This window comes from Lytechinus pictus, chromosome 16, assembly GCF_037042905.1.
Source record: "Lytechinus pictus isolate F3 Inbred chromosome 16, Lp3.0, whole genome shotgun sequence".
NCBI lineage: Eukaryota > Metazoa > Echinodermata > Echinoidea > Temnopleuroida > Toxopneustidae > Lytechinus > Lytechinus pictus.
Window position 1 is genome coordinate 7,911,351 of NC_087260.1, and position 15,120 is coordinate 7,926,470.

At 36.8% G+C, this 15,120-nt stretch overlaps 1 protein-coding gene across 3 annotated transcripts in view; it reads left to right on the forward strand.

Moving 5' to 3' along the window:
• The window catches only part of LOC129279212 (mediator of RNA polymerase II transcription subunit 14-like), a 59,724-nt gene that overhangs the window by 12,383 nt on the left and 32,221 nt on the right, over positions 1 to 15,120 (forward strand). For all 3 annotated transcript variants that reach the window (XR_010296153.1, XR_010296154.1, XM_064111671.1), the window contains exons 8-17: positions 1,748 to 1,835; positions 3,016 to 3,044; positions 4,656 to 4,734; positions 6,079 to 6,122; positions 8,233 to 8,321; positions 9,178 to 9,325; positions 10,365 to 10,433; positions 11,230 to 11,272; positions 12,358 to 12,483; positions 13,791 to 13,869. Coding sequence is in view for 1 of the 3 variants with exons in the window: in XM_064111671.1 (XP_063967741.1) it covers positions 1,748 to 1,835; positions 3,016 to 3,044; positions 4,656 to 4,734; positions 6,079 to 6,122; positions 8,233 to 8,321; positions 9,178 to 9,325; positions 10,365 to 10,433; positions 11,230 to 11,272; positions 12,358 to 12,483; positions 13,791 to 13,869 (794 nt within the window). In the remaining 2 variants the exon portion in view is untranslated. The remainder of the gene's footprint in view (positions 1 to 1,747; positions 1,836 to 3,015; positions 3,045 to 4,655; positions 4,735 to 6,078; positions 6,123 to 8,232; positions 8,322 to 9,177; positions 9,326 to 10,364; positions 10,434 to 11,229; positions 11,273 to 12,357; positions 12,484 to 13,790; positions 13,870 to 15,120) is intronic.

The window sequence follows — 15,120 nt, forward strand, 5'->3', positions numbered from 1 at the left end:
TTTTTCTACAGGAAGTTTGCAAAATGTCCTTTGTAAACAATGGAGATCACACCAAATTGTCCAGAAATCAATGAATTTATGGATATTCATTCATATCTAGAAATTTTTTGAAATGAACATGCATTTGATATGTTGACTTTGCTGGCTTTCCATAGTTGCGATTGATTGGATCAATCATAACTCTTTGTAAGACCTCTTGGCAACATACTTAGTGCGGTTCTGAGAGACAAGTGTGCTTTGCTGCATTTCATATGCTATTAAATATCAGTGGTGTTATAGGTTTATACACAGTGCACCTTGTGCAAGTAAACCTCCTTTCCCATCTGTTGCAGCATCATCCTATTCAACTGCCTCTTAAAGGGGATTTCTGCCTTGGTCACAAAAAAAGAGGAAAATAAATAAAACAGAATAGTGAAAGTTTTAAAGAGATCGGACGAGCGATAACAAAGTTATGGCTGCTTTAAAATTGAGATCCCTAAGACTATGTAGATTTCAAATTGGCAATTGGGTAAGTAAATTATGACAAGGGGCAAGGACAACTTTCCCATAGGCCATGTCCTTAATTATCAGGGATTTGTGGTTTTCTCCTAAGTACCCATTCCCCTGGGGCAGTTAAGTAAACATAAACCCAGGTACGTAGTAGATTGTTTTATGTCCTCATGAAAGAAAACTATGATTTGAAGTAGAAGTTTTGAGAAAAAAAAAGAAATTTTAGTCATATTATGTATGGGAGTACATGGAAGAGTAGTCCTTGCCTTACATCACTGTGACATCACATATGCGGCCAATTTGAAGTATCCATGGGTATAGTGATTACCAATATTTACAACTTTTAAAAATTCATAACTTTCTTATTGTTTATCCGATGTTGTTCAAATTTTCACCTATCAACTTGGCTGATTTTTCTTTTTCCTCTGATAATGGGTTTTTATTTGGGTTGGATTCCCCTTTGAACTTGTTCGGAGAAGAAGCAGATGTAACACTGGCAGGGAGCTGGTTCCAATAGTATACAATACACTAAGAAAGAAGGGAGTTGCATGTATTCATGTATTGTCAAATCTACCACCTAAAACAGCTTGGCTTTGTTAAGTTTTGATATAGTTATTGTATAAAGTTTTAAATGGCTCCATGTGAATTAAGGAGAGACAACATAAAGCAAAGTTGATCAAATAATTTTTTTGGGGGGTCTTTTGACATTATCTTTTATCTTTTACAGTGATCGATTGTGGAGCTGAATTCTGGAACTGATCGCATTGATTATTGTGTATGATCAATTATAAAATAAGCCCTAAGATCAATCACTATGCTTTATGTAACAGGGCTCTTTACTAATTATTGTTTGAGCATTGTTGGCTCAGTCGGTAACGCGTCTGCCCGTCGAACCAAAGATCATGGGTTCGAGTCCACCCCGGGTGGATGACTGAAGCCAGTGCGTTGTGTAAACGTCTCTCCCATGTTTCATAGATGCAGGCTATGTTACAATGGAAAACACTCTGTCCCTCGGATAGGACGTTAAATGGAGGCCCCCTTGTAAAGGAGAGTTACCACCTTTGCACGTTAAGAACCCACTGCACTATTCGTATAAGAGTAGGGGGAAACCCCGGTGTAGTGGTCCACCTGCACTCCCCCAATCAGTTATATCGGGAGGAGAGACCTGCGGGTCATAGTGATTCAGTTCGCTTTTCGCCTCCCAGGCGTAGGTGACGCCAAACAAATAATAATAATTAACTTTATGTTGTTCTTTCAGGTTACACTGACATTAATGGAGGATAACAAGACTATTCCTTGGAGGCTTCTCAATATTGAAATACTGGTGCAAGATCCTGATACTGGAGGTGAGGTTGCTAGGTCCCTTAGTAATTGAAGGGTCAAGTCTCGATATTGAAATGCTGGATGTGAGGTTGCTAGGTCCCGACGTACATAAACAAAGGGTCTAGTTTCAATATTGAAATGCTGGATTTGAGGTTGTGTGGTCCTTTAATCAAATATTCACTACTGAATGATACGCACCGTATAAGCTAAAACAACAACAACAGAGGGTCTAGTCTCAATATTGAAATGCTACATGTAGATGTGAGGTTGTTTGGCCCCTTACATAATCAAAGGATCTAGACTCAATATTTAAATACTAGATGTGAGGTTGTTTGGTCCCTTAATCAAAGGGTCAAGTCTCAATATTGAAATGCTGGATGTGAGGTTGCTAGGTCCCGTACATAAACAAAGGGTTAGATTCAATATTGAAATGCTGGATTTGAGGTGAGCTTATTTGGCCCCTTATATAATCAAAGGATCTAGAATTAATATTTGAATACTAGATGTGAGGTTGTTCGGTCCCTTAATCAAAAGGCCTAGTTTCAATATTGAAATGCTGGATTTGAGGTCGTTCGATCCCATAATCAAAGGGTCTAGTTTCAATACTGAAATGCTGGATGTGAGGTTGTACGGTCCCGTACATAAATAATGGTTCAAATTCACAAACATGGTTTTGAATACATGGTTAAAAACTAGGGTTGAGTTAAACTGGGCGGTCCAGTTGACCGCCCAATGCTCCTAGTCACCGGTGCAACTTTTTTTCCAGAACGATTTGACAACTAAAATAAAGAAATACATGAGAAATTCAGTTTCATCAAAGACTTAGAATATTACCCACTTTGAGACCTATATTTCTTTATCTAGTTCTATATATGTCTTATCTTTCACATGATACTATGCAACCAAGTTACTCTATGGAAATAAAGAGTATCAAGTAGGATGTCTCAAATAATTTTCTTGCTTGAATTTTAATACAGATCCGATTCTTTTTTTAAATTTGCTGAAATATTCAATTTTAAACAAAAGCTGATGGATGGATTATAGATTCATTAAAAATCATGTTCTGTGGACAGGGCCGTTGTGGAAACGCTGGAAAGCAGTCTTGTAACAGACGATGCTACCCTCTGTAAATAAAATTACAAATAGATTAAGTAATGATTGAATGTAGATCATCATTTTCTTTATTTTCTTCCCATATTTCAGATGGAAAAGCCCTGGTTCACCCTATACAGGTAATTTATTTCATTTTAAAATATTAACAATAATACGGTGTTAATGACACTCCAGATAACTGAGAAAGTTTCCTTATTGTCAAGAAGCCTGCAGATAAAACTATGAAAGTACTTGATTTGCCAGAAAATGAACTGTTCTTTTATAATGCATATCACAAAAATGAATTAATTCCCAATGCGCTCAGAAAAAATGAAAAAAAATATGACAATTGGCCAATAACACATAAGGAGAAGAATGCTTTGACACAGATCTCGAGATTGAACTATTCTTCTGGTGACCCCTTTTTTTAGTGCTGTCATCGATAATCATTTTATCGCTAGTCCTATCGATAATCGCATGTTTTGCCACTTAGCAATTATCAATTACATTTCTCTCGTCGATAACACCCGCTATTATGTAGGGACAGTGGTTTTCGGACGGAATTCACGGAAACCGCCTTTTGAAACAGAAAGTGGCTTTTCAGAAAGAAAACATATTTTTCCTCAAAATGCACAGTACATCAACAAAAATCACTCCAAAATCTCAACAAAACATGAATACTTACTGGCCACAAAACAAGATCTCACTTTGTACAATCATGACGATCCAAGCATCGTGACTGCCCTTGACTCCATCACTCGATTGTATCGAAAGCTCAATTTAGCGACCAAAACAAGTTCCAAACAAGCCACACGGAGCGTGTTGCTGCCCTCTACGTTCGAAGATGTAACAGCACGTAATCCCAAATGGCGGATAGGTGAAAATCGTTGGCTGCTCAACGATGTCCAATAAGCCCCCAAATCATCGATAAAATTTCATTCAACCCTAAAATAATGCTAATAACGTGAAAGGGGAGGATGCATTCATGCTAAATATGTTTTTTACACTATGTTATGTACTCGTTTAGATTCGATGAACATGGATTGTAAAGCATTGTTGGTACAAATTTTGACCAGCGCGAGTAATGAGACATCGCTAATCAATGCAATGCGTATTGATTTTCTATGTAATAAACAAAATTGTCACCTATTAATAAAATGGACTTTTGTCGATATCGGTAAGATATTTTCAGCGATATAACAACAGAATTTTCTTACCGATAACAGCACAACTTTTTATAAGCATTGCTTCTCAGGGTCTCTGAGTCATCTATGTATTATTTGTTTTGTTTATCCCATGGATGGGATAAATATATTCCAATCAATATATTGATTATGAACATATGGCCTTATTATATATCAATGGAAAGGTAATGATGTGGGGATTATCATTTGGTCATTTGAAAAAAACGAAAATAATACATTAGGTGGAAATCGCCAATTAAATAGCGCTGAAATGCCTGTGGAGAAATCGCACGTTCACTAGCATTCACAATAGGTTTTGCACGCGAGTGGAGCTTGATGTGGGAGAGCTAATCACGTCTCTGGTACCATCATACACGTCATCAAATTTGAGTCAATTCAGAGGCCGATGCGAGGCATATTTCGGAGAGGCATTTTAGCGAAGGTCAGGACCAAATGGTAATTATACCAAAGATAGTAGATCAAGTGGATACAACCCTATACACATGCTTTTAATTGAACTTTGCTTTACACATTGATTATTTCTTGCCATTTCTTTATCTCCATCAGGTCATGTGCATTCATCAGTTAGTCCAGTCAAGGCTGTTTGGTGACGACAAACCCCTAGTCGACATGTACAACGTATTACGTATCCTTTGTAAATTGATTCCTCAATTGAGAAAAAACTCTCGATGAGAGTGGTAAATGGTAGCAATTTATTTGAGATAGACCTTGACTCTTCATTTGTCTTTACTCTGAATGATTGCATAAATTGTTGAGTATCATCAGTTTTACAAAAATGCCCCATGATCAATTGCTAGGGCCCTCATTCCACATAGGGGGGGACCTTGAAGGACCTTTAAAAGACCAAAAATTGGCAAGGTCTTACAACAGTCTCCAAGATCACTGAAATTTGTCATCTCTGTGGAATGGCTCCAAAAGACCCCTCAAAGAACTCTGAAAGACGGATTGATAATTCTTAGACTATTCCTATAGATATCTTTCAATGGTCTTTCAGAGATCTTTTCTGCAACAAGTGATCTTTGAGAATTCTTTCCATGGACTTTTTCTGGCCTTTCAGTGATAGATATCTTTCAATGGTCTTTCAGAGATCTTTTATGCAACAAGTGATCTTTCAGAATTCTTTCCATGGACTTTTCCTTTGGCCTTTCAATGATCTCACAAATCTTGGAAGACTCTCAAAAGATAATAGAAAGACTAATAAGAACTTTGAAAGTTCATTGAAAGACCGCTGAAAGACCACCGAAATGCCATTTCCCTGAAAGACCGTTGAAGGACTGTTTTGAATCGTTTCAAAAAAAGTTTTTGGAATCACGAGGACCATGAAGACCACCGAAAGATCCATCAGGATTCGTGGAAGTCCTCTAGACGTCTTTGAAAGTTCATTGAAAGAGCTTTGAAAGATCAAGAAGGTTTCATGGTCTCACAACAGTCTTTCAGAGGTCTTGCTTTCTATAGAATTGGGGTTTAAGCTTAAAGGAGAATAAAACCTTGGAACAAGATAGCTTGTGTGAAAACAGAAAAATCAAAGAAACAGATTAACGAAAGTTTGAGAAAAATCGGACAAATAATGAGAAAGTTATGAGCATTTGAATATTGCGATCACTAATGCTACGGAGATCCTCACATTGGCAATGCGACAAAAATGTGTGATGTCACTTGTGAACAACTCTCCCCCATTACTTTAGTATATATTTCACTTAAACTGCCTCTTCTATCACATCTATCAGTAGATCATGTGTTCATTCTATAGGAGGGCATGTAATACAGATTTTCAAAGAATACATCATGGATAAAGAGTTTGTATCACCGTAATAAAAAGCAAAAAGAGACATTTTAGGGGTATTTTATAGTCCATCAAAGGGAAAGTTGTTCACATGTAAGAATGTTACAGGGCCCTGGGGAGTCGGTAACAAATTTCTTGATGAAAATCTACTAGTGATGTTAATTGAATTTAACTTAATCCTCTCAGACACCTTTTGCCAGTCCTTGCAGCTTGAGGTTCTATATTCACAGGTTTGTAATATTCACTTATCAATCTACTAGATTATGGCAATAATAGCAGTAATGATGATAATGATAAGAAGAAGCAGAAGAAAGACTATATGACTTTTTTTTCAGAGTTCGCAGACTAATCCACAAGGCCACAACGTTCCACAAAGTAACAAATAATAAGTAAACAAAGTGGATTTTACCAACGGAGGCTTAACCCTATAGCACCTACAGATTTCTATGCATAATGGCAATTACTCACTGGAGGAAACAATAAAACTGGTAATAAGTAGGCATTGTTCCAAACAAATTGAAATAGTTTTTTATAAATTTACTTTTGTTCATTACAAGTTATATTTATTTTGTAGCATAGGACCTGTTGAATAGAATGGTACATGGCAAAGTTCAATCAGATGTACGAATATTGACCTTTGACAATCGTTTGCAGAGCGAGAAGAAAAAAAACAAAAGTTCGGATTTCAGCCGCCCCAGTCCGACGACTTCAAAAAAATGTAAAGTATCACTGACAGAATACTAAAGTTTTCGCCAAATCTTGGATCAAATATGTCAAAAATTAATTCGAACTCACATCTAGATGTCACTCTGTGTGATATCCAACGTTTTGATGAACATATAGCAACGCCCGAGCTTCTTCGGCGAAGTAAGTGGTTTTCCGAGACATGGACGCAGCCATCTTTGCTGAGATCGACTGCGCAACAGTCTGGAACTTGCTACACACCGATGCATGTCAATCGGTTTTTCTCTATTATACTCAATAGGAGCATACACTTTTCTATGCAGATCTATATAGCAGCCAACCTATACGGTATGCACACGCAATATTACCACGGTAAATCATAGACAAGAGATACTATAGCGCAAAGAAAACGTACGGGCGGTTAAGGGCGGTTCAGTGTGTAATAGGAAGGGCGGTCTCGGGCGGTTCAGGTGCTAAAGGGTTAAGACTACGTGTCCAAGTGATGTGTAAACTAAGCAGCAAATGTCAAATTGAAAGTAGACCAGGGCCCTGTCTTACAAAGAGTTTTTGATTGATCCCTTGGACCTCAACTATTTGGAAATCCATCAACATCATAATTTCTGTCTACAGGAAATTTCTGCAATGTCCTTTGTAAACAGAAAAAAAATGCTCACTTAATTTTTTAGAAATGAATGTATGAATCTACATCATATCTAGAAAATATTTCAAACAAATATGCATTTTAGATGTTGACTTTGCTGGCTTTCCGTAGTTGCGGTTGATCAAATCAGTCGCAAGTCTTTGTAAGACGGGGCCCGAGAAGATTTCGCCCATCTGGTATTGGACTATCTGAGTAGAAGACCAACTGCTAGTAGACCAGTTGGGCGTTTCATAAAGCTGTTTGTTTGTAATGTTACGCACAACTTAACATGTTCTTAGGTGCTATAACGTCGGCTACATGGGGATAGCGTGGTACAAGAAAGGTCACCAGTCGTGGATAACCCTATCTTAGAAATTTATCCACACTGTGCTGCACTCGACCCAGGTGAGGTGAATGGGTACCCGGCAGGATTATTTCCTTGAATGCACTGAGCGCCGGTGATGGTAGCTCGAGCTAAAGCCAGGGTAATAATAGCAGCGCTTTGTATCCTCAGGCAAAAAGCGCTTTATAAATCCAGTTATTATTATTATTATTATCTTAACTGGGCTATTATGGACCAGTATATACTTTCTTGTTTGTTTCTTTTGCGATCATAAATAGCATAAAATAAATCCATTTAAACCAACAAAAGTAAAAATAATCATACATTTATGATTTTTGGTTGAAAAACACAATTTGCATTGACTTTGTACGCGGAATCACGTTTTTGAGCAATTTCAGGTCTGACATGCACTTACAAAACATTGCATAATTTCGGAATCGCGTACCCGGGCATCGCAAATTTGGTCTCAAAAGATGCGCAAGACTTGTAAGTAAAAAGTCAGTGAGCGATTTTGCACGACTGCGTAGTGGCGAAATTTGTCGAGGGGGGTCAAATTGACACCCCCCCAGTTTAATAAGGGTTTAAAGTCCTGCGTAACTTTACAAACTGCCTCATGAAACACCCACCTGGAAATAGAAACCGTATCATTGCTTTGTTTATCTTTGTGTTTCAGGTGCAAAGGCTGATCAGCGAGAGATGGGGAGAGCATGTTGTAATCGATAAATACACTGCCGGGGAATGCCTAATCATGTCATACTGGAGGTATGTGTTTGCATCTTCTATCAATAAGATCGCGCGTTGCATATCATGTATGCGTCAGCATTTAAGTGCAACTTAAGTCATACTTAATTCTTTATGAAACGGCCCACTTAATTTTTTATGAAACGGCCCCCTGTTTCATAAAGATTTAAGTATGACTTAAGTCGCACTTAAATGCCGACGTGTACATGATATGCAACGTGCGATCTTATTGATAGATACGCATTAGTGCGCGTCCTCATGACACGATCTGACCAATGCGGTCAAGCATTTCATTCCGTACGCAACTCGGTATTTAAGTGTGACTCTAAGTCATACTTAAATCTTTGTGAAACACCCCCCTGGTCTGTGGGCAGTTCGTGGTCTAGTGGTTCCGACTCTCGCCTTTCAAACAGAGGGGTGTGGGTTCGAATCCTAGCCATGGCGTGTTTTCCTCCAGCAAGAAATTTATCCACACTGTGCTGCACTTGACCTAGGTGAGGTGAATGGGTACCCGGCAGGATCAATTCCTTGCATGCACTGAGTGCCGGTGATGGTAGCTCGAGCTAAAGCCGGGTAATAATAGCAGCGCTTTGTATCATTAGGCAAAAAGCGCTTTATAAATCCAGCTATTATTATTATTATACAGTATTTAAGGCCAGGCAATATGTGATAAATACACTGCCGAAGAATATATTTGAATATATTTATAGAAACATTTTATACAGGATAAATAACATGGACAGCAACAGCTTTTTTACATCAGCCGATGCATATATATATGCATCTGAACACAAAAACTTCCACTTGATTAAAATTTTAAAAATGTTATCTTTGTAATTTGTTTGTATTAAGCAACTATGATATTTAATTATTTCAGATCACAAAGCCTACATACTTCTAAGAAGGCCGAGTTATACAAGCTGACAGTGAGCATTGATGATGATGACGTAGCTAAGCCTCTTCAAGTAATGCATGACCCTCCGCTTGATATGGTAGATGCTGTCCGTGTCAATCAGGCTATTAGGGTAAGTCTAACGCCCCTCCCCCCCCCCCACAAATTGTGGTAGCAGCGAAGAAAATACATGAAGGGTAAATTGGAGATTTCACCTTCATGACAGCCCAAATCACCTCTAAAATTCCCCCAAAGTGCATGATTTGGGCCAACCATTCTTTCTCGAGTCGCCCCTTGATACATGTATGTACTTTTTGTTTTGAACAAAATATTGGCGAATGCCAGTGACGTTCTAATAAATTCAATTCACAAACAATATTCAGGATTATTTAGAAAAACCAATATTCTAATTATGGCAGACTAATGATATTTGCATTTACTTGCATGCATGTAATTGCTTGTTTCCCTGAAAAATTAGCCTTAAAATAAAAGAAATATCGCCTAAAATTCTGCATTTGCCCGAATGAGGATAAAAAGGAAATTATTTGTGATTTTATCACATTAGTCCGACAGTCTCACAAGACGGACAGATCATAATATGCAAGTCAATAGGCCATTTGTGAATACAGTAAGCAGGGTGCTACATAAGCACTTGCCCGATTGCCCGGGGCAAGTAAAAGTAGAGTCGGGCCAGTGTTTTGAAGTGAAGACCAAAACTACTTGCCCAAATTGGGCAAGCAAAATGCTCACAGTAGAATGACCAAAATTAGGGTTGATATGATATATTGACCTTAATTTTGGTCATGGCAGGCAAGATAAAATCATTTTGGAAAAAGAAATAAAGCAATAACAAAGTAGATCAGTTCATGTCAAAAGAGAGAAAAGTGTCAATTGATTATAAAGCCGCAAAACTTTCTTTTGAAGAGGTAAAACTTTTTTATTCAATTATTTTTTGGGGGGCAAGTGTAATAGATTTTTGGGGAAGTATATTCCAAGTATGTAAAAATGTATTTGCCCAACTGGGCAAGTGCTTCTAAAAAATTATGTAGCACCCTGCAGTAAGCTTCCCATTTTCCCATGATTTATGACATTACTATCATTTTGATATGTTTGTTTGTACGTAAGTAATGTTATGCAATGGTTTGAGTATCTTAATTTGGTTTTTATTTCAGTGTGATCATCTATCCGTTGAGAGGCTCCTTGTAGAGACTGTCCTGGTCAGGTCAAGAATCAAACTCAAGGTATGTTGATGCACAAATGTTGTTTCACAAGATTTAAAGGGGAAGTTTACCCTGACAATAAGGTTTTAATGATAGAAAAATAAGAAAAAAAAGTATATGTGATGTCAAGATGCGAGCAGCTCTCCATATACCATGTAATATGAATTCCATAGATTTTAATTTTCTGATGGAACATGATGTAAATAAAATTGTTCTCATAGAAGGGGATTTCAAATAATGTGTCTGGTGATATATCCACCACACAAATAAATTCACCTTCAATTTTTTGACAAAATTGCATTATTCAAAAATTATATCACACAACATAAATAACACAGCTTTTTCCTCGTAAATTTCTCAACTATTCTGTCGATTTGAGAATCAAAACCTTTATTTCTAGAAAGGAAAATGTATGATGTTTCATCTTTACATTAACTAAAAATCCTGAAAACATGCCAGTTTGGCGCAATTAGCAATTAATTCGAAAAACACCGCTGCAGATCCAATTACCGGTAGTGTACCCAAAACGGCACCGCCGCAGGGAGAACTCTTTGGATTCGCCGGCATGCGCCCAAAGGGTTAAGAACGACTGGTGATCCTTTCTTGTGGTAAATGATATTCACCAAATGTTCATTGGTGATTATTTAGCACAAAAGAAAAAAGGTACACCGGTCATTCTTAAACTCACTTTTAACTTTAGAACATCTTTATGAAACACTACCAGTGCAAGCATTTGACTTATGAAAGGTCCATTAATGCAAGTTTAGCTGTATGATGTCAATTGTTTTTTCTTCTAATGTTTGAAACTTTTATTCAGGGATTACAAGAAGAACTGGAGAAGGACCTCCCTGGAGTCAAATGTAAGTTAATCATTGTAGGCTCGTCCCATTTAGATTAGATAAGATTGATTTTATTTATACACAGTTAAAAAGCCCAAACAGTTCACAGACTGATTTCCATTGGGGCCATGTGGAACATGATGTACAATTGACATTGTAAACATTTAAAAACAAGTGTTTAACGAACAATATATATGAGAAAAAAAATGTTAACATAAACAGAAGCATCAATGAAATATTACAAAGGAATCATAGAAAGGTGAAGAGGAGGGAAGGAGAAGAAGAAAAGGAAGAAGTAGAAGGGAAAAAGGAGAAGAAGAAGTAAAAGACAACGGAGGAAAAAAAAACAGAAGAAGAAAAGAAAAAGAAAAAGAATAATAATTCACATGTATGGCACAGTCACCTTTTCCCTACAGTGTCCATACAGCAAGTTGACTACAGCCGTTTTAATCATTTCTGTTCCATCTATGTACATGCAGGTGGTTTCTATAGAAATAGAAAAAACGGCTGTTTTCTATTCGACATTCAGGCAGCGTAGATGAAAAGTTACTGCGTCATTACAAGGATTTAAACTTTTATTTTTTTGCAGTATTTTGTACTATTCTTGGATAAATATACTACAGGTTTTATAAGAAATACATTTTCCCCAAAATCTTATTATACACATATGACATACAATGTATCTATTGCAGAAAAGATGAAGGTACTATTTTCCACCCAAAATTTTATTTTCATCCCTTTAAATACTGATATTTTGGGGAAGAGGCTGCCATCCTTTCTTTTTTGGAAACCTCAGATTTATTTGATATAGCGAAGTTCCACAGATATACTATTGTTCCAGATCCCATTTCACAAAACAAAAGTCACACTTGGTGATCGTGCATTTGCACTTGCTGCCCCCAAACTATGGAATAGCCTGCCAATTGACATAAGAAGCTCTCCATCCTTGATTCTCTTCAAATAAAAATTAGAAACATACCTCTTTAGTGAAGAAAATTTGCTGTGTAGAATAAAAATAAAAGAGCTCTGAACAAGCGCAGCTGAATGTATCCATATAAAAGCTGCCCCATACAAAACTAATACTTATTATTATTTGATTATTTCAGGTCATGTTGAAGGTTCTCCCTCGCTGTTATATATCCCTGTTGTAAAGCCATGCAGCGATGACGAGCAGCTTGTGGTATCCGTTGATATGCAGACTGGATCATTTATACCAAGCATTGCACATTGTGGTAAGTCATCATTCACCATAATAATTTTCTCTATGAAGCCTGTATCATCAGTGGCCCATCTTACAAAGAGTTGCGAATCATCCAACCAATCGCAACTATGGAAAGCCAGCAAAGTCAACATATAAATTGCATGCTTGTTCCAAAAATTGTCTAGAAATGAATTGTAAATTCATTGATTTCTTGACAATTTGGTGTGTTCTCCTTTGTTTACAAAGGAAATTTTTCAAATTTCCAGTATAAAAAATTATGACACTGATGGCTTTCCATAGAGTTACGACTGATTGGATCAATCGTAACTCTTTGTAAGACGGGGCCCAGATCAAACTTTTACAAAGTCACCTGCATAAACAAGGCTGTACCAAGTAAGGGTTTGCAGGAATTTACATAGGATAAAATGTTGATAATTTTTAGAGTTGATACCCTTCTTTTTTTGCTTGTTAATTTTCGTTGAGCTATCTGATGATAATGCTGAATACTTTTATTGCGCACATATCCTTGTTAGGTCTGCTAGGTACTCCTATATTTCAGCTACGGTACTGATTCCCGTGATCTTAGCTTTTACCTCTCTGGTTGGCATTTGTTTGGTCTAGGTAAAGAAAGTTTTGGCCAAAGTGAACCCCCCCCTCCATAAAAAAAAAAAAATGTGTGCACAGGCCAGAACGTTCTATTTTCTGTTCCCATTTAGACTGTGACACTTTCTTTCATTTGTTTCATTATAATCTACAAACATGTGAATATTAACGTGGAGAAGGTTTATGGTTCACCATGTGTAATATGAAGAAGGGAAGGAAATACAGGCAGAAAGATTGAAATGGAAAGACAGTATAGAATGAACAGAGAAAAACTAGAAGTATTCTTTTCTTAAAAGTGAGTGAAGTCCTGAAAAGGACTGTAAATCAGATGAGCTGAATATGGCTTGAGTAGCGATGGTTTGAGTAGCTCATCTCATCTGGTTTACAGTCCTTTTCAGGACTTTCTACTCAAACCATCGCTACTCAAGCCATATTCAGCTCATCTCATCTGGTTTACAGTCCTTTTCAGGACTTCACTCACTTTTAAGAAAAGAATACTTCTAGTTTTCTCTGTTCATTCTATCTTGTCTTTCTATTTCAATCTTTCTGCCTGTATTTCCTTCCCTTCTTCATATTACAGATGGTGAACCGTAAACCTTCTCCACGTTACAAACTCCACCATGCAAACCTACATAGATCATCTCATGTGAATATTGTTGGTAAATGCCGAAATGAAAATCTGAAATTGAAAAAAAAGAAAAGAAAATGATTCAAATATGTTTGTTTATCTTTCAGGGACTACACTCTTAGATGAGATAGATAACAGTCTGAATCATGAACGTAGTAAATTGGAATCTCTCATCGCAAAGCTCAGGTAAACCAACGTTATCGCTCAACTTTTCTTCAAGAGCAGATTCAAGTGGAAGTTCATGCTGGCGTGAATTTGGTTTTGATAAAAAGCAGAAAGACAAAAGAAACATATTGGTGAAGATTTGGTGACACATTTCATACCCCCTAGAATATTTTCAGTCATTATATTTGGGAGCAGTTGACATCATAAATTCAAGTTTTAAAAAACTTGTAACTCTTATTCTCTGTGCTGGATTTTTGTCATACTTTTAATGATATTTTTCTTCAATTTTTTTCTGCTAATGCGAAACTCTTAATCTGTCGTCAGCATGAACTTCCCTGGATCAAGAAAATTTAAGGGCATTCCAAATCAGATAAAAGAACAAACAGTAAATCCTGTATTAGTGATAATGAAGATATATTCATGTAAAGTTCAGATTTGTTATTGGTAATATTTACAATTGGAATGATGGTGATAGTAATGTTTGATTTCTGACCGATTCCCACAATACTTTATTCAAGGGTTTCGTGGTAATGTACATGCGTCATTGTCAATACTCCGTCTCTATGCTGCCTGTTACCTTTATGAATGATGATGGTGATGATGACAGTAAAAATAATGTTTGATTTTTGATTGATTCCCACAATATTCCATTCAAAGGTTTTGTTGTACATGCGTCATTGTCAATACTCCGTCTTTATGCTGCCTGTCACCTTTATGAAGGATGATGGTGATGATGACAGTAAAAATAATGTTTAATTTTTGATTGATTCCCACAATATTCCATTCAAAGGTTTTGTTGTACATGCGTCATTGTCAATACTCCGTCTCTATGCTGCCTGTTACCTTTATGAATGATGATGGTGATGATGACAGTAAAAATAATGTTTAATTTTTGATTGATTCCCACAATATTCCATTCAAAGGTTTTGTTGTACATGCGTCATTGTCAATACTCCGTCTCTATGCTGCCTGTTACCTTTATGAATGATGATGGTGATGATGACAGTAAAAATAATGTTTGATTTTTGATTGATTCCCACAATATTCCATTCAAAGGTTTTGTTGTACATGCGTCATTGTCAATACTCCGTCTTTATGCTGCCTGTTACCTTTATGAATGATGATGGTGATGATGACAGTAAAAATAATGTTTGATTTCTGATTGATTCCCACAATATTTCATTCAAGGGTTTTGTTGTACATGCGTCATTGTCAATACTCCGTCTTTATGCTGCCTGTTACCTTTATGAATGATGATGGTGATGATGACAG